This window comes from Maylandia zebra, linkage group LG7, assembly GCF_041146795.1.
Source record: "Maylandia zebra isolate NMK-2024a linkage group LG7, Mzebra_GT3a, whole genome shotgun sequence".
NCBI lineage: Eukaryota > Metazoa > Chordata > Actinopteri > Cichliformes > Cichlidae > Maylandia > Maylandia zebra.
The window spans coordinates 60746451-60772715 of record NC_135173.1 but is presented as its reverse complement, the minus strand read 5'-3'; the positions used below and the strand labels follow the sequence as shown (position 1 = coordinate 60772715).

The 26265-nt window shown below is 38.3% G+C and overlaps 1 protein-coding gene across 1 annotated transcript; it reads left to right on the top strand.

Annotated features, from left to right (window-relative positions):
* The first annotated feature begins 705 nt into the window (after positions 1–705).
* chd1 (chromodomain helicase DNA binding protein 1) lies at positions 706–26265 on the top strand. Its single transcript, XM_004564578.5, has 36 exons — positions 706–1089; positions 2487–2604; positions 4789–4996; positions 6671–6790; positions 6969–7159; positions 7332–7606; positions 7830–8055; positions 8561–8661; positions 8757–8935; positions 9042–9166; positions 9304–9520; positions 9629–9718; positions 9860–10050; positions 10425–10613; positions 10750–10912; positions 13048–13200; positions 14670–14741; positions 14813–14962; positions 15436–15584; positions 15784–15880; positions 16895–16990; positions 17096–17272; positions 17502–17662; positions 17757–17798; positions 17869–18002; positions 19387–19525; positions 21597–21747; positions 22010–22132; positions 22423–22566; positions 22675–22962; positions 23051–23182; positions 23323–23501; positions 23816–23915; positions 24002–24053; positions 24176–24422; positions 24721–26265. The coding sequence occupies exons 2-36, from the start codon at positions 2552–2554 to the stop codon at positions 24980–24982; spliced, it is 5376 nt and encodes a 1791-aa protein (XP_004564635.2). The 5' UTR covers positions 706–1089; positions 2487–2551; the 3' UTR covers positions 24983–26265.

Below are 26265 nucleotides of genomic sequence, written 5' to 3'. Positions count from 1 at the left end.
CACAAACACATGCAGTGATTCTGCCGACCTAATGCCCCCTTATTCCCTGAAGCAGATCATCTTGTTGTCAGAGTTAACAGGCATATCTGTCATATTTCTATCAGTGTATGCACTATCGACCAATTCATATCTGTTTAATGTCAAATTTGTTACAGAAGTAAAATGAGGTCCATTCAGCATGCAGTAGACAATGTCGCCAGCAGGTGGTGATGTTGCTACATAAGGGTTTAATTTTCTGCTGCTTGCGGATAGTTTTTCAGATAGCGCGCGTGCGGCTGTCACTGCCTCTAAAACAGGCATGCTTATTTAAAATAATCTCTATTCTAAATAGCTATTTTGTTTCTGAAAGCCCAGGTGACTGTACGTGTGAGTTTGTATTGGATTCACGTACTTGTTTTTCAAAATGCATTTTTTTATATATAAGGAACACTCGCCAAGAGCAGAGAAAGCACGTTAAGTGGATCAAACACACACACGGTCTGGAGAAGGGTTGTACGTTTCAAACTACAAAAACTATGGTTGACGGCTATCGTAATTCCTTAAACAAGACGGACTTTTATGTACGACCTTGTATATGTATAACCTTGTTGTTGTGATGACCTAAATTATCAGACTAGCTTTATTTCCATTTGTTCCAATAAAGATAAAGACGACTTATGAGAAACCGACGTTTCCTGCTGCTACAGTGGAGGAGTAAGGAGCAGAGTCGTTACGTCACTGTCCGGGGTTTCCTGGAGAAGTGAACCCTACGGCGTCATGGCGGAGGCCGGTTGTGGAAAGACACTGGATTGAAATGCTAGCTTTCTACAGTCGCTGCTTATCAACGGGCACTGTATTTTGTAACTTCTAAAACGGCAAACGGGACTTTGGTTAAGAAGAGGAAAACCAACATTCTACCAGTTCTATCGACCGGAGTCTTTCGGGCTGCGCTCCCTAACCGGGAGATAGCTAGCAAGTTTACGGTAGCATTAGCTACCAGCAGCTGCTAGCTCGCCAGTTAAATAAAAGAAGAAAGGACCCCTGGACTGGAAAGGCTGGTTTAGACAAATATTTTATCGGAGTTTCACGAGTAACCTAAACTAAAGACAGGTAACACACATCATTTAGTTACTTAGTCCTTACGCTAGCGAAAAGTAAGCTAACGTTGCATGTTGATGTTGTAAAAGCCGCGAGAAGTGAACAGCGAATGAAAACAAGATGGGAGAGGGTGAAGTTGGTTAGCTAATTTGGTTTTGTGGGTTTAATGATGAATACTAAATTTGTTTAACTGTTCATCCCAATCCACTGATTGCGCATATATTTACATAGTTAAATATTATTGATGATTAACTTTGAGTATCATCTGTAACTCTAAAGTTATCATTCTATTGGTTTCCTATTAGAGCAAAGTTTTCTCATTTTGTTAGCTTCTGTGCTAGCCTCGTGCTTCATAGCGTTAGCTAATGCTGTTTGCCTTGACAGCCCTTGTGATGGCCTGTGAGCCAGTTCTCCTCATGTTTATTTCACCCACATTGACACAAAATGAAACAAAGTACCAAAGGTACGTACAGTTTGAGCTACTTGGTTGCGGTGCATACCGTAAAGGTATAAAGTTCACAGTTGTCACGTGTAGGATTTTAAATCCAGAAAACAATAGCACAGCATAAAGCGGCTAGCAAACTGTAGCTAGATAAACATAGCAAAGTGGTTACAGGTAATCAGGTGGTTGCAGGTTTTGTGCTGAATCTTATTTTGTATATTTGTTCTTTATAGCTGGCTATGTCTGCATACGCTACTACTACCCGCCAATCGCTAATACTGCCATCGTTAGCCGGTAATAGCTAGTTAGCTTGAGCTACTTGCTAAACTGTAACCATAGTGATAGTGTACCCAAGTGATGACTTGAGGGTGTCCTGAAACTATTTATTCTGATTTTATTTTTATTTATTTATTTAGTTTTTCATCTTCTTCGGGTACACACGGAGCTTCATGTGTACATGAAAACACGCTGGTATAGTGCAGGCCTGATAGGCCTCTGCGGTGTGGGATAAATGACGTTCAGCTAAGTAGCATGTAGTGACAGCCATCCACACAGATCACACTTTTCTAGTTTTAACTTGAAATAGTCATATCTCAACACGTTTATCTGTGTTTCAGACGCGGTTCACTTCTCTCAGGATGAAACCACAGACCTGATAGATGTCTTGAAATGGTTTCAATTGAAACTAATTTAGCGAAAGTATATTTGCGTCCCTGCTTGCATGGTTCACAGGACAAGCTTTGATGCATTGGTTGTAGTCAGTCACGGGTGGTACACTAAGCTTGTACTTTGCCATATGGAACTGAGTTTTATCAAGCTCCACCTAATCAGATATTTTAATGCATGTTGTTGTGAAATTCTATTCCTGATATTATTCTTGTTTCAACGAGTAATAATATAACCCCAAGTATTTGTAGCATTTGTAGCATACAGTTCTTTTTAAACTTGTGTGTATTTTTGCTCACAGGTTAAACACGTGGACCGTACTACTACAGGTTGCCAGGTTGAAGTCTATATATTTTTGACTTCAGCATGGCTGGACGCAGTGAGGATGAAAGTGTAAGCAACAGCAGTGGAGAATCCAGGTATTGATTATTTATTTTTTTATCACAAATAGAAATAACAGTTTGTTGTTTACTTATTTAGAACATCATCTCATACCTTACATACTAGATTGTAACCATTCACCTGACCGATAGTAACAACCGTCAAAAGGTATCTGTGATGGAGAGATCTAATTTTGGTTGTTCCCTTGTGACAAGGGGTTGCCACAGAAGGTGGCAGCACATGCTTGATTTGGCACAGTTTTTTCTGGATGCAACCCCAATCAAATCAAAAGCAATTTTTTGCTTGCCAGGCAAATGTGTCAAATGTTACACCATCGGAGGCCCTTTGTCAGTAGCCAATACAAATGTTTATGTCATTTGTTATGCATTTTATATTTTTTACTTAACTGAAAAATATGTACACAATTACACATTTATTATAATTCAGTTTTATAAAATCCTGTATATGTGAGTGTAGAAAGTAGTAGAGAAATGAATACCTGAAACCTAGCTAGCTTTAGCTGCAGTGAAGCACTTAAAGCTACATAGAGACAGTATAGCATTTCCCTAATACTAATCTATAACTGTTGGTTATAAATTGTTGTTAAAGGTACCACACGTTATAGTCATCCCTCAGCATCCAAATTCAGAAACCTTGGTGTTATTTTTATTTTTTTTATTTAGCCATGTCTTTGGAGAGCCATTCTCGTGGATCAATTTGAAACTGTTTTGTTTTTTCAAATGAGAAATATTTCTAAGCTTTGAATTCTTCTGTCAAAAGCTGAATTAAGGATGATTACCCATGCCTTTATTTCAGCTCGTCTTGGTTAGTGTGACAGTCTGTTTACGTGTTTACGTGACCGTCCCCAGTCGGTACAGAATGCTGCTGCTAGGCTTTAAACCAACACATGAAAGAGACTGCACATTACTCTAGTTTTAATCTCTTTACATTGGCTACTGGTTCGTTTTAGAATTAATTTAAACATTTTAGTCCTTACTCTTCTTGCAGTCTGAGATCTTCCAGTCAAAGATTGTTAATGATCCCACAAACTCACTTTAAGAACAGAGGGGATAAATCCTCTAGAGCTGTGGCCCCTGGATTGTGGAATGCCTTACCTCCGTGTTTGCGCTGTTTTGTTGATTCTTTTAAGAAGCAGCTGAAGACTAATTTAATTAGACTGGCTTTTAACTAGTTTCAGGTTGTATACTGTTTTATGTTTTAATCTTCTGTGTTTTTGTTCATGCCTGTTTTTATTGTAAAGCATTTTGTGGTTTTTCACCTGTGAAAGGTGCTGTATAAAAAAGGTTTTCTTACTTGCATTACTTTATTAGTCCCAAGGGGACTAATAAAAGTATATCAAATCAAATTACAAATTCCCCACAGCTCTCGTCTATGGGTATAGGATTGACTGAGTTCCAGTTCCTAACGGTAAAAAAAAACAAACAACTTGTGTCAATTTATATTGTTTATTCTGAACAAAAAAAAAAGTTTTTGTCTAAGTCTGTTGGTTTTGACAAGTCCATGAGAATCCATCAGGGCTGTCTCATAGCAGTTCATTTTTGTGTTCTTGGTCATTGTCCTGTCCCCATTCACATCATTACATTCAGTGTCCATGTTAGCAGCATGCTATGATACTTTTGCCCTGGAAATGGAATCGTGTGCTTTCCTGGGTATTGGTATCAAACTTTAAATTCTAATAATGTGACAACCCTGATAAATAGAATTGATAATGATAAAATCCCGATGCCCATCCCTGTCACAGGCAGGATTTCTTGTACTGCTCCACTATTGTCACTAATGGCTCTCTAAAGCTGGAGATATGAGTGATGCAGGTGGTTTCATATTGTGACATGATATATTTACTGGAGAAACAGTTGATTATTGCTGTTTATGACAAAATAGTCTTATTTATATTTGCATAGAAAATCATTCATGGTATAGCAAGAATTTTTAAATATAGAATTCTTTGGAAGGCATTGCTGCACCTCTTTTTGATTCCATACACCTATGTGTCATGTGTCAATCTCCACCTTCAGGCTGAGCAGGAGAGGGGTTGGAGAGTGAGCAGTTGAGACTCCAAGGGGTTAAATGATTTCTGTTTCTGATATGGGAAACCCAACTTTTGTTATGTTATTTCTGCTCAAGTATGTAAAACCTGTTGTAATGTTTTGCTTTGAGAACTTGATTCATCTAGTAATTACTAATGTCTTTATATGTAACAGTAATTCTGATGATGAATCCGGTTCTGGATCGGGTTCAGCTTCAGGATCCGGCTCAGGCTCGAGTTCCAGCTCTTCCAGCAGCAGCAGCCAATCAGGGAGCAGTGACTCAGGAAGTGGCTCAGACTCTGGCAGCCAATCCGATTCTGACATAGAAAAGTCAAAGGAGAAGATCGAACCACCAAATAAGTCAAACATTGATGGAGCTGAGGTAAAAATAAAGTTTTAAATTCCCAAAAGGTGGGCTGCTATTTTCTATTGCATATGTACAAACATGATATTATTTAGAAAAGCACTTGTAAAAATGTTGCCTAAGCTTTTTGGTTCCCACTGTCAAGTTTACTTAAAAGTGAAGTTGATCGCTATTTATTGAGTTTTAAGAATTATCAGTTTAATAGATGGTTGCAATTAAAGCATTGATTGAAAAGACAAATCATCCAGCTGTCTTTGTTAATTAAAAATCATTTTAATAGCACATAAACAGTACTAGTGAAGGTCTTACTGCCATACTATCATACAGTGCTAGTATGATCTTTTTATGACCGTTGACAGTGGACTTGTCTCTGTGCTTGTCCTACTAGAGGTTAGTACAGCATTGGGCTAGGCGATAAAATGATAAAGATAATTATCACTAAATAACTTTTCCTTCATATAAATCTGAGACATGATCAATATAATCTGGACAGAACTCAATCTATTCATGTTTTGACAGACGACATGACAGGCCAATAAAATAGTGATGAAAATAGTGCTGCAGGCACTTGATGACATGTAATTTTCTACTTTTAAAATTTGAAAAAAAACTGAGGTTGTTATATTTGGCCCTAGCATTACCTTGGCCTGTACTACTACAGGGAGGAACCTTGAAGTCATTTTTGGCTAAGATATCTCCTTTAACCCGCACATAAAACAGACTAGCACTGTCTTCTTATTGTTAAAAGCATCCGGTCTCAAAACTATTTAAAAATGGTGTGTTAATAACAAAGTTACTAACACACTGTTCTAAAAACTCCCTGAAAAGCATTCAGTGGGTTTAAAAGGCCTGTGCTAGGGTGCTATCAGTTTTTTTCCATATTCTTTTCATTTTCTCCATGTTAAACCCAAAATCAATATCACAAACAAAGTCTTGTTAATAAGGTTTTATCATATCTTAAGGATCTCATACAACTTGCCTTGTTGATGTGGTTTATAGATGTACTCTTTTCCATTACCGTAGTACCTATTCGGCTCGACTCCATTAGGTGATGGTATCTGGTACCAGTTTTGTCGTCTTTTTTTGTTTGTTTGTTTGTTTGTTTGTTTTGTTTTGTTTGTTTGCTTGTTTGTTTGTTTTTAAACACCTACCCGGTCGGGGTTCTGAAGAGTCTGCGGAAATCTGAAAATTTGACATCAACAGACACTTTGCTATAGATTGGCCAGTCAATGGCGTAACTTGATGCGTCATTAAAGTGACTCCTTCACTAAAATTAAACCTGCAATTCTTAAAACCCAACAATGAGGACAAAACACACCCCTGTGGTCCTTGGGTCTGACAATAAGCCGTACGCCAAGTAGTGTATACTATTGCTTTGACATGCATGTGTTTGTGTACCGTATAAATGATACCCTGAGACTTTTGGCCACATTGCTATATTGACCGTGCTCACATTAGCTGATAATGAAAAACGAGTCGCGTTGAGTCAATCCGAGTAGGTACTCATGGAAAAGGGCTATGGCTGTATATCACCACACTCTGACCCTTGCATTACACATTAGCTTAGAACAGCAGGGTTGGGCAAAACCCTGGACCATTCAATAAAACGTAGATTTTATTTAACCGGTCTGGCACATTTGCAGTGTACTGTTTCTGTTTTTGCTAATCTTTGAGTGCATTCATTGGTTGCAGTTCTGGAAGTCGAACCCAAGTATCCTAGCAGTGCAAAGATCTGCTATGCTCAGGAGACAGCAGCTTCAGCAGCAGCAACAACAACAGAGACAAAGCTCATCAAATAGTGGATCGGATGAGGTTTGTTTTATACTCTTATAGACCCTAACCCTTCCCCAAAAACATTTTTCTTGCTATTTGAATGGAAGCTAGTCAACAATTAGATATTGCATAAGTGTACCTAAGTCAAATGATCATAATCTGACTTTTCATGCATTTTGTTTTGTTTTTTTTAATATTTTGTGGTATGTTTTTCCAGGACTCTTCAAGTAGTGATGAATCGGACTCCTCCAGTGGATCCAAAATGAGAAGAAAATCTGGTTCTTCTGACTCTGGATCAGGTTCAGAATCTGGTAGTGGTTCTGGGTCAGACTCATCAGCAGAAGAGTCTGAAACAGCATCAGACTATGAGCCAAGTCACAAAATCAAAAGCAGGAAGCCTCCAACCAAGTGAGTTGATAGATGGTCTTTAATTATTGCTTAGATACGCTATTTTATACTATTCTTTTAACTATTTCGTCACAGTAACTCACTTCAGCTGTTTAGCTCTGGATCTGATGTTTTGTGAAGGAATGTAAAGAGTTAAACTTCACTGCCTCTTTATCTATTATTCATGTCTCAGGATGAACTTTCGAAATGGAAAAAAAAGCAACACCCAGAGAAAAAAAGCCCAGAAAAGTTCATCATCTGACGATGAGGATGATAACTTTAAGAAAATTACATCTGGAGGGCCACGGCGGCAAGCCACGGTCAACATTAGCTATAAGGAGGACGAGGAGCTGAAGACTGACTCAGATGATCTGGTTGAAGTTATGGGTGAAGATGTTCCACAGCCTGAAGAAGATGAGTTTGAAACACTGGAGAGAGTAATGGACAGCAGGATAGGGAGGAAAAAAGGTAAGAAACAGAGTCAAGATCAAATATGTCATACATTCTGGTTAAATTGACGCTGAAATAGGAATCGCCCAGAATTATCACAGTGGTTTTAGGTGCAAAGTCAATGAGGTAAATTTTATTATTTTGATCTTTGTGTGACACAAACAGCTCAACATTCCTTATGGTCTATTCAAGTCTTTAAGTAAATACATTTTAAGCACTGTTTCTTTATTTTTCCTAACAGCAACGGGCAGTTCAACAACTGTATACGCTATCGAGGCAGATGGAGATCCAAATGCAAATTTTGATCCCAACAAAGAAGCTGGTGATATCCAGTATTTGATAAAGTGGAAGAACTGGGCCCATATCCATAACACCTGGGAGACTGAGGAGACACTCAAGTTACAGAATGTCAAGGGCATGAAGAAATTGGACAATTTTAAGAAGAAGGACCAGGAGAAGAAAAAATGGTAAGCGTTTTAACTTGGCACTGCTGATTTAAGAAAGCTTTTAAAGAGCTCTTTGCATGCTAAAGTGTTTTAAACATTGAGCAGCAGGAAATGTCATAATCATATTATTGAATAAAAGACAATAATGTAAGTGAAAGAAACTGTTATTGGACTGAAAATTCAAAATAAACCTGTCAGAAAGATGGCAAAAATCCCCAAAAGAAAGGAATACAAACACTTTAGCACTAACTAGGATGAGAAGAAAAAGAAAATTAGTTGCTGTCTTGTTCTGGAAACTATTAGAAATAACAGTAATCCACCAGCTCTGCAGATTGTGGGGGTTGCCACAGCACTATATCAACTTTCTAAAGTTTCTTATTTTTTCTATGGGGATTAACACTGCTCACAGAAATTTGCGGTCTTTTATTTTGCTTTATGCTTTATATTGTAAGGTAGACCCTACAATAATACATAAAACAATACATACATTGTTAAATTTCAATTTTATTTTTTTCCATGTCACCAGGTTGAAGGCAGCATCTCCAGAGGATATTGAATATTTCAATTGTCAGGAAGAATTAATGGATGACCTGCGTTCTCAGTACCAGCTTGTAGAGCGAATAATAGGTATTTTTGCATATATAAAGCACTCTGCTCTCAATATAATCTGCAACACTGGATGTGTATAGCTTAATAAGTCTGATTTTTTTTTTTTTGACCAGGACATTCAAACCAGAAGTCAGCAGCTGGTTATCCAGACTACCTGTGCAAATGGCAGGGCTTACCATACTCTGAGTGTAGTTGGGAAGATGGTTGTCTGATTGCTAAAAAATTCCAGAAATGCATCGATGATTACATGAGCAGAAACCAATCTAAGACCATTCCATTCAGAGACTGCAAGGTAACTTACTCCAAACTTTATTCTCTTACATTTTCTGATTTGAAATATACTGAGCTTTGAGTTTTGGTTCAGAAAGGAATTCTCCAACTTCTGTTCTGTCACTTAGGTGCTGAAACAGAGACCTAGATTTGTGCCCATGAAGAAGCAACCAGCTTACATAGGAGGTGATGGTTTGGAGCTCAGAGACTACCAGTTAGACAGCTTGAACTGGATGGCCCACTCCTGGTGCAAGTAGGACAAATATCCAAGAAAACATTGTCATTATTTGGATTTTGGGGTTTCTCCTAGATCCCCACCAAATTTTATTGGGTTATGTTCTGTTCTTACATGCTGAATGTTCTATTGGTCTGCTCTGTCTTAATTCATAGAAGCAACAGTTGCATCCTTGCTGATGAGATGGGGTTAGGGAAGACGATCCAGACCATCTGCTTCCTGAACTACCAGTTTAATGAGCACCAACTGTATGGGCCCTTCCTGCTGGTTGTGCCTCTTTCAACACTAACATCTTGGCAGAGAGAAATCCAGCTGTGGGCCCCTCAAATGAATGTTGTGGTCTACCTGGGAGACATCAGCAGCAGGAATATGGTATTGTGGTTTTAAACACCTGTTAAACGGGGCTTATCAGAGAAAAGCAATTGTTTGTTTGTCTTAATTCTACAATTTAATGTTGTCTTCCTTTTCTTTTGTGAATAGATCAGAACACATGAGTGGATGCATTCTCACAGCAAGAGACTGAAATTTAACATCCTCCTTACAACATATGAGATTCTCCTCAAAGACAAGGTCAGCTGGCTTACTTCATTATAGATCCTAGGTTGTGTATTTTGCCCATTTTTATAGTTATAACACATGAAATGATAGAGCTCGACTCAGAAGATGTTAAAATTACTTACTTTTTTTTTTTTAAACAACTTTTGTCTCCAGTCATTTTTGGGCAGTGTTAATTGGGCCTTCATTGGTGTGGATGAGGCGCACAGACTGAAAAATGATGACTCCCTCCTCTACAAGACAATGATCGACTTCAAGTCCAATCACAGGCTTCTGATAACGGGAACACCACTGCAAAATTCCCTGAAAGAGCTCTGGTCCCTGCTGCACTTCATTATGCCTGAAAAGTAGGCCATGGCTAATGTTACTTTCAAGCAATAACTCTTAGTATGTTAAGTATGAATTTGAATTGAATTAGTATGTCAGTACCAGTAAATTTGTTCATTTACATTAACTGCATAGGCAAAGGTGTGAGTTATATGTGCAGATAATGTTTATGCACTTTTTTCTTTGTTTACATTAAAGCAAAATAGTGGATAATGGTGACAGACAGGGCAAAATAGTTTTGACAGTGGTATAATAATATAACAAAAACACAATAGATAAAAATTTAAAGGCATTTAGAAATGAAGAATAATCACACCTAACCAGTTTGTTCCTGTTTTTCTTTTCTATATCACTATAAGTCAGTTGATTTGTGTAAAATTTGTCATTTCAAAAGGTTTCATTCGTGGGAGCTGTTTGAGGATGAACATGGCAAAGGTAGAGACTCTGGCTACACCAGTCTTCACAAAGAGCTGGAACCTTTTCTACTGCGCCGTGTCAAGAAGGATGTGGAGAAATCTCTTCCAGCTAAAGTGGAGCAGATTCTCAGAGTGGAAATGAGTGCCATTCAGAAACAGTATTACAAGTAAGAGCTGGATGGTGCCTGCATTTCAAGAAACATGGGCAGGGATGTGTAGCTTGGGCTCAAAGTTTAAGCATCACTAAAAATATTATAGCATTAGTAATATATGCATGTGTCCTGTTTGCCTGTTTGTGTTCAGGTGGATCCTAACAAGGAACTACAAGGCTCTGAGTAAAGGTACCAAAGGCAGCACGTCAGGTTTCCTCAACATCATGATGGAGTTGAAGAAGTGCTGTAATCACTGTTACCTTATTAAACCTCCAGAGGACAATGAGTTCCTTAACAGAGCTGAAGCTTTACAGGTATGTTTTATGTAGTAACAATATTAATATTGATGCTGAGGTTTTACTCATTTAAAATAAATACATTTACAATATTTAAATGTATTTAATTTTCCTAAATGTGTTACCACATTTAATCATTCAATTCTTGGTTTTTGAAACCCAAATAAGAATCATGCTTACTGCAATAAATGTTAGCTGTCCATTTCATATGATAAATTCTATTCAAAACCAGATTTAGATTGTGTGTCTAAATGTCTGCAAAAGTGAAGAAGAAATGGACACGCTGCTCTAATTTAACACTATATGCTTTGTCAGCGGTGCAAAAAACCATTTTTGCCATTTGAGGGTTGACTGGTTCTCTCTATAAACAAATTCTCTAACATTTATATTATATGTAGGGATGGGTATTGATAAGATTTTAACGATTCCGATTCCATTTTCGATTCTGTTTAACGATTCGATTCTTTATCGATTCTCTTATCGATTCTTTTTTTTTTTTTAAGAAAAGGAGAACACTAAGGTCGATTAGCTCAGAGCTTTGTTTTATATCTTCTCTTTGAACAAGATAGAAATTTAGGAGTAACATGGCCTTACAAACCCAACAGTGAGATCTTGAGAGATCCAGCCTACGGCTCTTCAATGGGGTGTCACAGGGTCCCCAGGAAAAAAAAATTGTAAATGTAAAATAATAAAATAAATATTCTTGTGAGACATATCACATATTGACGGGGTCGGGTTATGTTAAAAAGTATAAATTGTTATACTTTGTTCATTGGTTCAAAGGTACCCCACACTTCTTTTTTTGTTTGCTTGTTTGTTCTGGTGTATTTTTCATTTGAACTGTTACTCTGCCAGAGTACTCATATTTACAAGATGGCATTGAACGCCCCATTGGTGTATCAGGAAAACTATTTTGTACGTATGTTCCTTGAAGGGGATTGAAGTCGTTCTTTTTTCCACCGCAGCAAAGGGCTAGGAGTAGGAGAGGAGCTGCTGTATGTTTTTGTTATCGAATCGATCTGATTGTGAAATAAAGCATATGCAGTGAGAAAGCAACTCCAGGAGTCATCCCTGCCTTAAAGCTGCAACATTCTTCTGTAGCAATAACAAAGTATAACATAAATTGTTCTGTGGCAATTACACAAGAATATCCAGTAATGTCCCTGCCTACAATTAAACACATTCACTTACCAAAAATCGGGGGCATCTGCTGTGGCAAATGGGTGCAAGCCTTTGACCACAAACTTAGACACTGCTCGGTGACATTAGTCTATCCTGGCCTGAAAGGAGACGCTACCGGTAGACTGCAGCGAGAACTGCCAGCGAGCGCCAGCCAGACTCTGTCTGTCTCTCTCATCATGGTCACCTACATGTACAGTAATGGCAGGTCTTGTAATAAGGCAGATTGCGCTAACATAATATGCACTGTTAGTTGATTATTTACCTGCCGCATTAACGGGAGAGGACGTGCAAACGTTAGCGCTGCTGCTGGGTTGAGAGTCACGAGTCCGGAGCGGAATTAAAAACGCGTGTCATCGCGTGTTTTGTGAGCAAATGCTTTTGCATATTCGTAGTGTTTCCTCCCTTAAATGAAATATCTACTTTGCAAGTTGCCCTGTTGTCATCGGTTCTCATAAAGTATAATCAAACTTTTGAGCGTTTGAGCCGCTTAGGCGCCATGTTTCCTGCCAGGTAAATGACGCTCCGCAACGTGGTGGCGTCATTCGGGGCGACTGGAATCGATAAGGGAATCGTTTGCAAAAATGGCAAACGATTCCAAGGAATTGAAACAGTGGGAACCGGTTCTCAACAAGAACCGGGTTTCGATACCCATCCCTAATTATATGTTAGATATATAAATTATATCTAATTATATTTGCATGTGAATAATTGGAAAATATCATGCTACACATTTTCTTTTGCTTTCTTAAAAACTGAGGTCAAAATTCTGCAACTTAACATACGTAATACCTTTTTTTTTAGTTATTATTGTATGGAACAGGATGCATTTTAAATTATTTTTAAGGTGATCATGTTAGAATAAAAATAACAACTATTTTGTGTTGTGTGCTCCAGAAGTGTATCAGGTAAACCGTTACCTACTATATATTCAGTTTATGTCATGACTGTTGAGCGCTGTTGTCCTCCTACAGCATCTGATCCGCAGCAGTGGAAAGCTGGTTCTCTTGGACAAACTGTTGGTGCGTTTGAAAGAACGGGGACACAGAGTTCTCATCTTCTCCCAGATGGTACGAATGCTTGATATCCTGGCTGAATATCTGAGGAGCAGACAGTTCCTGTTTCAGGTAAATATATGCTGTTTTTCCAATACCATAATACATATTGTAGATACAGTTGTGGTCAGAACTTTACATCAGTGACATATCATGTCATTAATTGTGCCATGGTAATTTGGTAATTTGCTTTTAATGCTTTATTTAAACAGTTCTCTTTCCAAGATGAAATGATTGCACAGCATGCATCTTTAAAGACTTTTTTTTTTTTTTTTTTTTAAACATGATTTAGGTGGACAAGTTTCAATATTTTTGGCTTTTCTCTAACCCACACAAAGTCAAAAGTATGCATGCATGCTCAAATATATACATACATTCACTTAAATCTTTCAATAAGTGGTGCTGAATGTTCCACAGTGTCATTTTTTTTCCTTCTCGACAGAGCTATGGTGGGTTAACGTAATTAGTAATCATGATTGACTGCAACTGGTAGTCTCTTTGCCAGCATAAGCATGATTTTATTAAAAGCACTCAATTGATTGACCAGCAGTCAGAATAATGGGAAAGATCAAGGAGAACTGTAGATTCACACAAGTTTGGAAGGTCTTTTGGTGCCATTTCCAAACAACTGCAGATTCCAAGATCATCAGCTCATACAGTTGTAGCAAAGCCTAAAAATTTTCCAGACTTTGCCATGGTCTGGAAAAAGACCTAAACTGTCAACCTCAGATGAGAGGACGGTTCATGGTCAGATAAGACTTAGACTAGTGGAGTAAAGGTGAGGCTTTTAAACCTAAGAAGTAAGAACACTGTACTGTCAAACACGGTAGCAATATCCTGCTTTGAGGATGTTTTGCTGCCGCTGGTTCTAGTACATTGCACAAAGATACTGAATGATGGAGCACTATGCCAAATTCTTCAACATCACTTCAAATCAACATCTAGATTTTTAAAACATAAACACAGCTTGGTGTTCAGCAGGACAAGGACCCCAAGCACATATCAAAACTGGTTTTGCAATGGCTTAAACATACCAGTATTATGCTTCTGGAATGCCTAAAGCCCTGAGCTTAACTGTGAACTCGGCACCACTGCTGCCAAGAAGACTGATCAAATATTCAGTCATAATTATGCCAGAATATTGTTGAAGACTACCAAAAGTGTCTGGTCAAGGTGCAATATGTAACCAGTAGTAATAGAGGTATATATTTGAACCTGCATGTATACTTTTTACCCTGTGTGGATTAGAAATGAGTTTATTTTATGTGTAAATTCATTTTTGAATTATGCACCCATGTATATTGTGCAAAAATTAGTCTACGGTCGAATTCGGTTCAACTTCAATTCAATTTTTTTTATATGGCACCAGGTCACAACAACAGTTGCCTTAAGGCAATTGAGGCCATGGCTTGACCTCCATTCCCATGATTAATGTATAGAAACTTCTGACCACAACACTACATACACATAAAAATTGTGAATAAAATTTGTATATCCATTCTAAATATATTAATAATTTTGAATGTTGTAAATTTGTCTAGCGATTAGATGGCTCCATCAAAGGGGAGATGAGGAAGCAAGCATTGGACCACTTTAATGCAGAGGGTTCAGAGGTACAGTAACTCTTAATTATTTTAGATGCTGTTTAGGAAGGCCTGTACCTAATATCAGTTTCTATGCACAGGATTTCTGCTTCTTGTTATCTACACGTGCTGGAGGTCTGGGCATCAATCTGGCTTCAGCTGACACAGTGGTCATCTTTGACTCGGACTGGAACCCCCAAAATGACCTGCAGGCGCAAGCCAGAGCCCACAGGATTGGACAGAAAAGACAGGTAAGAAGAAACTTAAATCATTCAAATTCATTATATTTTTTAAACTGTATTTGCATTTGTAGAGTTTCGTACACTCTCACTAGTATTAATCAGTATTAATGGACCTAAGTCTACACCAAGCTGCAACTGCTGAAAATTTACCAGTGAATTAAAAACAGTGTTCATTGATTCGTGCAGTATATGAATCAGTGAACTCGGGAGGTACAGTAGGTCATCTGCTAATCAGAAGGTTGTTGGTTTGATGTCTAGCTGCTCCAGTCCGTTTGCCAAATACCCTTTGGCAAGATTGTGACCCCAAGTTACTCTCTGTGTCCAGAATGTGAATGTGTGTGAATGTTTGATGGCTACTTAAGCATAGGAAAAAAGTGTTTGTGGGGCATGTTATATAGAGCGTAAGGGAGCACAATACAAAACCAGTCCACTTATTCTTTATCATTATCTTGCCTATCTTACCAATTGTTATGGACCGGCAGGTGAATATCTACCGACTGGTAACAAAGGGTTCAGTGGAGGAGGACATCATTGAGAGGGCAAAGAAGAAAATGGTACTAGACCATCTTGTTATTCAGAGGATGGATACGACTGGGAAAACTGTACTCCACACAGGATCTGCTCCGTCCAGGTAAGTAACTTTGTGCTTGTTCCCATATTGTTTCTGGCAGCGCTGCCAAGTCCATTTCACCCCAAAATTTGAGTGACTTAATCTCGTGTGTGTGTGTGTGTGTGTGTGTGTGTGTGTGTGTGCGTGTGCGTGTGTGTGTGTGTCTGTGCGTGTGTGTGCGTGTGTGTGTGTGCGTGTGTGTGTGCATTACTGCATACAGTTCAGCACCATTCAACAAGGAGGAGCTCTCTGCAATCCTGAAGTTTGGGGCTGAGGAGCTTTTCAAAGAACAAGAGGGGGAGGAGCAAGAGCCTCAGGTTTGTACCACAGTGCAAATGTCTAAATGTATTTAAAAAGCATTGCATGAAACAAACGTTTCATCAAAAAGAGAAAAAATATTTCAAAAGTATGTTAACACTCTTTGCCTTTAAAATAACATTTAATTAATTTAATTAAATAAAACAAATTTCCCATCTGTGGGACTAATAAAGGTTATTTATCTTATCTTTATTGCCCCAGTACACTTGTACATTGACCTACTCCAACTATCAACTGGCCAGAGACCAGAATTAGTCGATTAGTTTGTTTTTTTTACGATTTACATTAATTTACGATTCCAAACTGGTCCATTATACACATGCACAGCACTTTATGATCCATTCTTGATCATGCTGCAGCAAGAGTACCTGACATGGACTAGAAAGAGAGAGCATATTTCTCCTATATTGGCTTCCCTTCATTGGCTCCCTGTTAAATCCAGAATTGAATTCAAAATCCTGCTCCTCACATACAAGGTCTTAAATAATCAGGCCCCATCTTATCTTAATGACCCTATAGTACCATATCACCACATTAGAGCACTTCGGTCTTGCACTACAGGCTTACTTGTTGTTCCTGGAGTATTTAAAAGTAGAATGGGAGGGAGAGCCTTCAGTTTCCAGGCCCCTCTTCTGTGGAACCAGCTTCCAGTTTGGATTCAGGAGACAGACGCTATCTCTACTTTTAAGATTAGGCTTAAAACTTTCCTTTTTGCTAAAGCATATAGTTGGGGTTGGATCAGGTCACCCTGAATCCTCTCTTAGTTATGCTGCAATAGGTGTCGGCTGCTGGGGGATTCCCATGATGCATTGAGTATTTCTTCTTCAGTCACCTTTCTCACTCACTGTGGTTTTATATATCACTCTGCATTCAGACAGTGTATTATTAATATCTGTCTCCCTTCCAAAATGTGTCATTACCTTACAATATAATGCACCTTGAGGCAACTGTTGGTGTGATTTGGTACTATATAAATTCATTTGAATTGAAGTCTCTTGTAATCAACTCTCTAGGAAATGGACATTGATGAGATCCTCAAAAGAGCTGAGACCAGGGAAAATGACCCCGGACCTTCAACAGTTGGAGAAGAACTGTTGTCTCAGTTTAAGGTTGGGGGGAGGTTGTCTTTCTCCTTTCAGAAACTTGATAACCAGTGTTCAATATGTTACATTATTAAAGTGGTCCGTGTATTTAGTTTGTGCAAATCTGTGCAGGTGGCCAACTTCTCCATGATGGAGGATGAGGAAATAGACATCGACTCTGAGCGAAGTCAGCGGAGTTGGGATGATATCATTCCAGAGGAGCAAAGGAGGAGAATGGAAGAGGAGGAAAGACAGAAAGAGCTGGAAGAAATCTATATGCTACCACGCATGAGGAATTGTGCCAAACAGGTACCCAAGGAGTCACAACAAATACACTATATACTGCTGGAGAGAGAAAAAATGAAGGGATCACATAAGATACTCAATGTTTTATCTTGATCAGAAGTTAGAATGCGTTTACGCTGAAATCTTTCAGACATGCTCGTATCGAATCTGATCAAACTGTTAAGAACTGTTATGCTTGCAATATGAGACTGTAAATTAAATTCAGGTGATTTTTAATGGTTTGTTTGAACAGATTTATCAGAATGCAAATGAGGGCCGGCAAAGTAGAAACAGGAGATACTCTGGTTCCGACAGTGACTCCACATCTGATCGAAAGAGGCCAAAGAAACGAGGGCGGCCCAGAACCATTCCAAGGGAAAATATCAAAGGTTTTAGTGATGCTGAGATCCGGAGGTAACTATGTTAACTATGTTTTGTGTGTGTGTGTGTGTACATCTAATCAGCCTGACACATTCCTTTTTTTAACATATCTGTACACTATTGACAGGTTTGTCAAGAGTTACAAAAAATTTGGAGGACCACTGGAAAGGTAGAGTGCGCTACACTTTCATCTTGTTGTTTACATAAATGGCAGTCTGCTCAACATGTGCTGTCTTTAGGTTGGACGCGATTGCTCGTGATGCTGAACTCGTGGATAAGTCTGAGCATGACCTAAAACGCTTGGCAGAGACTGTTCACAATGGATGTTTGAGAACACTACGAGAAAACCCCTCTGGGCCAGAGAAAAATTCAGGTAACTAAAAAAAAAAAAACTTTTCGTCCTTCTTATCATAATGTCTATTCCTCTGGTGGACATGTGGCATCTGTATTCTTTTAAAACAAGACCTTTATATGAAAAAGGTATATTAGAATACAAATTAAAATACTTACATTCACCAAAAAAAGGAGTAATTTCAAATACTAAACAAATCAGTATTGTGTGGTTTACAAACAAGACAATTATTCCAAATAATTTCAAGTTCTAAAACAGTTTACTTCTCTCTACAGGAAGATTTAAATCTGAAAACTAACATTTGTTGTGTGTGTTTTCCTAGATACGAACTAAATAAGTAGCTTTGGTTTGAGTGAATTTCATTTAAAATATCTGTGCTGGGGATGTTACTGCCAACAAATTTCTTGTTTAACTAATTGGGGTTGAAAAATGAGACTGACTAGTCTAAAAATAACACTCAAGTTGCATTTGGGGCCCCTTTAATGGACAATCTCCAAAGCTGCATGAACAACAGCATGATGTGGTCATTTTGAGCCCTGGAATCGTGTATTCAGGCTCAATATATATATTTCTGCCTTGAGCAAAACTGAAATATCTTCTGCATTGCTGTCATGAGCTGTTGTTTTTTTTTTTTTTTTTGTTGTTGTTGTTGTTTGTTTGTTTGTTCTAAACTGAGCGGGATCATAGCACCTTTGGGTAAATGATGTCATACTGGTTTTCTGAGGTGGCTAACATTAGCAACAGAAGTCTTCTTTCCATGCAAATTAACATCCACATGTCTGTTGAGTGGTTATATGCCAGTTTATTCTGCTGTTTCCTGGACTGCCACTCCATCTAGTAGTAGATGGCTGCATGACATTTAGAACGCAATACTTCACTCTCAACAACTACATTCATTGACTAGTGCGGGTTGTGCCAACTAGCAACATCAGCATCATTTAGTTGATTAATCGCGCACATCCCTAATCTGTGCATTTAATGCATATATGTGTGGTATATTTTTATTGTAATGATAACATGGCCGCGTTTCTATTAATTTCCAGTCATTTGTTGAAATTTCAGTTTGTTCCAAGCAATAAGGTTATAATTTGAAGTCTGTGTCAAGTGTCAGTACTAATCTTGGGAGTTGTGTTGTGGTTTTAAATTACAGATGTGCTCTAATAATTTAAGAAAATATTTGCATTCAGATTAAATTTGCACAATATTCGTTGCTGGGCTATGCGGGATCTTTCAGATATTTTTGTATTTGACAAGTTATTTTGAAATTGCTATGCTAGGATTTCAGTACAAGTTATTATTTTGTTTAGCCACAGTTTAACTTCTTGTCATTGAAATTACATGGCATCACACAGGATTAGATGAAGAAATCATGAAATAGTTTCTGTTCCGCTTCTTTGATTATCAGGGGGCAGAAGAGGGAAGGTGAAAGGCCCTACGTTCAGGATCTCTGGAGTCCAGGTGAATGCAAAGCTTGTGATCTCGCATGAGGAAGAGCTGGCTCCACTGCACAAGGCTATTCCTGCTGACCCAGAGGAGAGAAAGAAGTAAGACTGATTATTTATTTAATTTTATTTAGTAATTTTTTGCTCACTGTATCTTTTAACCATTTTCTGTCACGCTCACTCCTGATGCAAACATCAGGGTTCAGAACCTTGGGGCTCAGTATCTTTCCCAAAAACATTTCATATATGGACTGGAGGACCAGGGCTTCAGTCATTACCCGTCCAATTAGCTGATCAAGTCTGCAAGGCTTCGTCCACTAGAGAAGTCATAATCAAGATGACTGGAGGAGCAGGCAGCTAAGCTTAGAAAAAATCATTTGCTGCAAAGTGTGTACGTATGTGTCACATATCAGTATGTATTATTGTCCAGTGTGGAGTCAGTGCAGTATGCAGTCAGTCTTCAACTGAAAATGTTAAAGGTATTAACCTCCAGAGCATCAGCATTAAGATGTGATTAATACATAATTGAAATCAACTATGATCAGCAGGATTGATCATAACTGATTTTAGTTTTCAGAGCATTCTTCTCTCCATCACCTTGATAATTCTGCCTTCTTCATAAGTTCGTCCACGCTGTTCTTGTCTTTTGTGTAGACACCTTCTCCTCAACAGGCCACAGCAAAAAACAGAGCCCTAGCCACTAGAGGTGGGAATCACCATACATCCCACGATACGATATTATCACAATACTTAACGCACAATACGATATTATTGCAATTTTTTAAAATATTTTGCGATATTCAGATTCTGTACATAAAGGTAAACTTTATCAATATTCATTTTATCTAATATCAAAGTCTGCACTGAATCTTTCTCTCATTTCAGTCAGTTTTACTGTTGACAAACTGAACGGTTTGTATTACAGTCTAGTCCAACTTAATTGAATGCAACCATCTGGTACAATTATAGCTATTTATGAAAACTATGCAGCCCCTTCAGCAACTGAAGAATTTGAAAGTAAATTAAAACAAAATATAATTTTACATTAAATAAAAAAAGTTTTAAACTTAATTAAAATAAAACATGTCTTAAATTAAAATAAGTAAACTGTCATGTTTATTGCTGCCAAAAAACAGTTAAACACATTTGGACAGTGAAGGAATGTCAGGATTCTTGCTCAGAAAAAGGATCAACATGCTCTTGAAATCAGAGCACAAAAACCTTTTTTTGTAACAAAATATCGATTTCTGCTGTCCCTGTATCGACACATTATTAGCAAGCAAAATATCACGATACTACACAGTATCGATTTTTTTCCCCCACTCCTACTAGCCACCACTCTATGGGTGAATGACCCATAAAGAAATGGATTTATTACAACAATAGTGCTGCCAAAATCGCGTTGTTTTTCTAAAAATAAAAACAGGTTTAAATCTTTCAGATCTCTAATGTCACATTACAGTTCACTTAACCAATCCAACTAGATACAAATTGGCTGTATCTTTCTTTTTATAAAAGGTTCCATTTAAAAGATCTACATACTTATGGATTTCAAAAAATAAGTTAAATATTTCTATTTTCTTTATTTAATAACTGTATTAATAGTAATAACTGTATGTTTGCATACGTAAAGCACTTTATAAAAGAGAACAATGACCAACGAGTCTTACACTCCGGATTTTCCTCATCTGGCTGATTGTACCGAGCTACGCAATCAGCTGGCAGAGCCGATGCTTGCAAAATGCAATCAGTGCCATTTCAATAAAACAGTCTCTTGTTTCCTAAGCACAACCAAACAGTTTACAACATCACAGTACTACATGCACATCACACCACAAACTTAACTGTTTCTTACTGAAACAGTTAAGTTTCTGTTTCTTACTGAAACAGTTAAATGCGAAAATTCTGACATCCATCTGCATGTCCACAGGGGGGGAAAAATCTCCACGTTGCACATTTAGGCAGTTTTACTGTCAAACCAGAAGTATGACTCAGTCTGATTTGCTGTCTAAGCTGTTGGTCTTTTAAACATCAAAAATAAATCAGTAACACACAAATTCTCTAACAGGTTTTTCTGCATACACCAACCGTGCCCCTAGAGGTGACTAACTGTATATTTGTATGAATTTGTATATTTCTGTTTCTGTGATATTAATTTTATATTTTTGAATAGGTATGTCATTCCATGTCACTCAAAGGCAGCACATTTTGACATTGAGTGGGGGAAGGAAGACGACTCCAGCCTCCTCATAGGAATCTACGAGTATGGTTATGGCAGCTGGGAGATGATTAAGATGGACCCAGACCTTAATCTCACACACAAGGTCAGTCCATGCACAATAAATGTCTAATCTCATGTATATAATTATTTATGAATACATAGATGCTCAGGAATACGTGTATTTGCTTCGATGCTTCATTTAATACACAGCTTTGCAATGTGCAAAGTGTTTCACCCACATTTGCTTCTAAAAACAGACCTGCAATACAAACATATTTAGAAGGAGCATGTGTTTAAAAAGTGTGACAACATGAACAGTGTGCAGTTTTCACTGGGGATATTTCACTGTGTCCATTGTTGAACAGCTCCTGCCAGATGACCCTGACAAGAAACCACAAGCCAAACAGTTACAGACCAGAGCAGACTACCTCATCAAGTTACTGAGCAAGGACTTGGCCAAAAAAGAAGCACAGAAACAAGCAGGAAATGTAAGTCTTCATATAACTTTACATGTCATCTGTGTATCTTGATATTTATTTATTTTTTTGTAATTGTTTTATAGATTAATTATATCTATCTCTAAGTAGTCTGACTTTCTCACACAGTCCAAAGACATGTTAACTTGGATCAGGGCAGTTGGTGATTCTAAATTAGTGCACCTGTCCAGAGTGTACCTTGCCCTATGGCAGCTGGGATGGGCTCAAGGCCCCCCAACCCCTCAGGATGGATGGAAGGACAATTAAGTTTTCCAGAATCTATAATGCTTCTTTGTATTTAGGCCAGCTCACGAAAGAGGAAACCCAGAAGTAAAAAGAGCAAAACTCAAAAGTCAACAAAGACAGATGAGATGGTTAAGAGCCCATCCTCAGATCTCCCATCAGACAAGAGGTCAGATGATGAGGATGAAATGGAGACAGACAAGGTACATTTATTAATTTATCTATTTTGCTTTTTTTTGTGCGCTGTGCCTAAGATGAATATATTGAATTTTCAGTTTGAAAGTAAGTTGCTAACATGCTCTAATGATCAGGATCTGGCACCTATGAAGCTACCAAACCGACGAAGCCGAGCAGACAGGTTGGTGGTTAAAGAGGAGGATGACGAGGAAGATGACGAGGAAGAGAACTATGATGAGGAATGCGAGCAGGAAGCTTCCTCATCAGGGGAGCAGGAAGTCAAAGAGAGGGAGATAAAAAAAGAAATCAAAAAGGAGAAGAAGGAGGAAAGCTTTGAGATTAAGGACACAAAGGAGCTAAAAGAGAAAAAAGAAACAAAACCTCTTGAGGTTGTACATAAACAAGAGGAAAGCAAAGAAAAGGTGATTTATATTTTATTGATTGATAATTATACTAAGAATAGAATTGTAATTTAGTCAAGAATTAACTCTCAGAACCTTTTTACATCAGAATGAAGCCAAAAATGAGGTACGAGAACGGACAAAGAAAACTTATGACACGCCGGTCCACATAACGGCTAGTGGAGAGAATGTGCAAGCAGCTGAAGATTCTGAGGAACTGGATCAGAGGACCTTTAGTGTGGTATGTTGGGCTAATAATCAAATCTCTAAATAGAAAATAGTTTCATGATTAATGTCATGGATTAACAGATGAGCATAATTCAATTCCAGCAACAACATGGATTTCACTTCCTGAGGTGCATATTTGCTTTTGTGTTGCAGTGTAAAGAGAGGATGCGCCCAGTAAAAGCAGCTCTGAAGCAGCTGGACAGACCGGAGAAAGGGCTGTCGGAGCGCGAGCAGCTCGAACACACACGGCAGTGCCTCATAAAGATAGGAGACCACATAACCGAGTGTTTGAAGGAGTATTCAAATCCGGACCTGATCAAACAGTGGAGAAAGTTAGTTTACGTGGCCTCTTCTAGTTAAAGTCTTGATTAACATGTCAAGTTAAGCAGCTGACTAATGCCATTTGAACCTTGGACACTTTGTCATGAATGTACCATGTGGGTCTGTTCACTAAGTAACATGCCCGCATGGTAGATTTGTAGCTTTGAATAGATGTGGACGTGTTTCTTCTTTTTTAAATAAATGAGGCATCTTTGTACATTTTAAGACTGTCATAAACACTGTTACACTCAATGTCTCACACAAGTGTTATTTGAGTAATTTATATTTGCTAAGCAGATGGAAATGTTTTTTGTTTTTATTCCAGAAACTTGTGGATATTTGTTTCCAAATTCACTGAGTTTGATGCAAGAAAACTACACAAACTTTATAAGCATGCAGTAAAGAAAAGGCAAGAGAATGCCCAGGTATGTAAAAGCACTGTCATTTCTTATAATTATAATCTCTACTGACGTTAGAGATCCACAGTGATGATGGTGATGATTTTTCTTAGGCATTGGAGCAGAACACTAGAAGTATAAACACCCATGGCTACAGACATGCAGGTATAGTCTATTGTCTCTCACACACACACACACACACACACACACACACACACACACACACACACACAGAATAGGATGAAAAGGTTGACACTGCTGTCACTTTTTCCCTTCTTTGTCTTCAGATATTGAAAGGCTGAAGGACAGCTCTCACCAGGACGAGAGCAGCAGGGACAGCTACAGCTCTGACAGGCATCAGCCTTCAGGAAGACACTTTGAGAGCAGCACCAGTAAGGAGAGACACAGCTCTGACTCCCACAGGAAATCCACAGCTGGAGAGTCCCGAAAAAGACCGTATTCCTCTTTCAGCAATGGAAAAGACCACAGAGACCACTACAGACCAGAGAGCAGGGATAGAGACAAACAGGACAGGTGAGGGATGAGAACTGCTCAAAGTTCTTCTTCCAGAGATAGAAATGTCCTCAGTTGATTTTTACAGGCTACACAAGTTCTTTAAGGCCCAAACATGAAATGCTCCACAAGTAGGTTTTAAAGAATTCAGAATTGCTTTTGCAAGACCTTCATATTCAGGGAGGAAGAGAGCCAGGTGGAAAACACCACTAAAATGCTTTGATTTGTATTGGAATTAGACTGAAGTTAAGGTCATAGTGAAAGAAGTGGCCGTTTGTGTTGTTTAGCCATACTGACACTAATGTGTATGTATGCGCAGATACTATGACGACAGCAAGCACAGGAAGTTAGAGGAATTCCGCAGTAGCCGAGACCACCGGCTGGACATGAAGGATCATCACTCAGACCACCGCTCTTCCTACCGCTACCACTCAGAATGGCAGACAGAGCAGCGAGGCTCAGCCAGTGGGCAGCGCTCACCCTACGACTCCCGGTCACCACTGGGGCACCGCTCACCTTTTGACTACTCATCAGACCACAAGAGCACACCAGAGCAGATTTGGAGCAGCCGCAAAACATAACAGGAGTTGCCCAGGTCTGCAAGTAGCAGCCATAAACTCGGAAACACAGCAAATGCCTTACACAGACTGTGGACTCCAACCTGAAGCTGTTTGAAGCACTGCGTATCAGTCAGTTCAGCATGACTGTCATCTCCTCGCTTCAGCAGCAGCTCATCTCGGGAACCCGGCAGGGAGCGGCTCAAAGCAGGCAACAGATTAGAAAAATAAATAAATCAAAGCTTATTTTTGTATTTAAGAGTTTAAAGCTGTAGTGTCGTGTATGCTCAACAGCATGCGCCACAATTTTTGTTATTTTTATAAAACGTTTTTTTTACACAAATGGACACAATTGACCCTGAGTGCTGCCTCATATGTCACCAACCTATGACACTGGATCCTGTATTTGACTGTTAGTTGTCTCTGTGTCTCAATCATTCTTAATGTGATTATCTACCTTATTTAAGTGTTAACTGAACAAGAAGTTGGTTGTCACATGAATAATGTTATAAGGTGATTTTTAAGGTGTCTGGACTCAGGCTCACCACCTGAAGTACCTCATTTACAGCATTTGTCATTTCCTCAGCAGTTTTCTTTTTGTGTGTGTGTTTTTGTAATTCCCCCACATAAGGCATGCATTATTTAATAACACATCTTAGCTGTAAAAAAACAAACAAACAAAAAACACATGGATGCTTTTTTCCCTTTTTTTTTTTTTTAGCTATCATGTTTGTTTTCCTTAAATACTACTATTGTAAATTTTTTGTAAAATAGTAAATCGATGGTCTTTTTCCTCAGGCTCTTTGAATTTATTATGACTTGGCTTACCCCATCAACTCAGGCTTTTTGTCATTCTATAAATGAGTTTCTGTATATTTCTTTAAGAATGTAACTTTTGGTAAAGGGAAAGGTCTTTTAAGCATACCCAGTGTTCATTCACTAGTGCTTAGTTCTTTGATCTCTGTCGTGAAATGAGTGAGTTGGCAGGAACTGACTTGTCACAGTCTGGAAAATAGAAGCATCTGTTAGATGTTAAATAAAATATACTTTTTACATGACTTTTTTTTTTCTTTACCTTTCATAGTTTATTTGTAGGCAATAATAATCTTTCTATGCAGCCAAGTATATTTGTGGTGAACCACCCAACTGAATGAAGTCACTGTTACAGTTCGCTCTGTTGTAGATAAATTTTCTCTATATTTCCAAAAGAATTTACACTGAAAATGCATGAATTTTTATGGACTGTTTTATATAGTTGTTTATGAAGCCATTAAAATCAATCACTGTACTCCCTCCTACCACCTCAA

Bases quoted from the DNA above. Each gene is read 5' to 3' on its own strand.
- chd1 (XM_004564578.5), top strand. From the start codon at position 2,552: ATGGCTGGACGCAGTGAGGATGAAAGTGTAAGCAACAGCAGTGGAGAA. The intron at 2,605-4,788 runs GTATTGATTATT...TATATGTAACAG, and splicing joins AACAGCAGTGGAGAATCCAG to TAATTCTGATGATGAATCCG. The intron at 17,273-17,501 runs GTACCCAAGGAG...TTGTTTGAACAG, and splicing joins TGAGGAATTGTGCCAAACAG to ATTTATCAGAATGCAAATGA.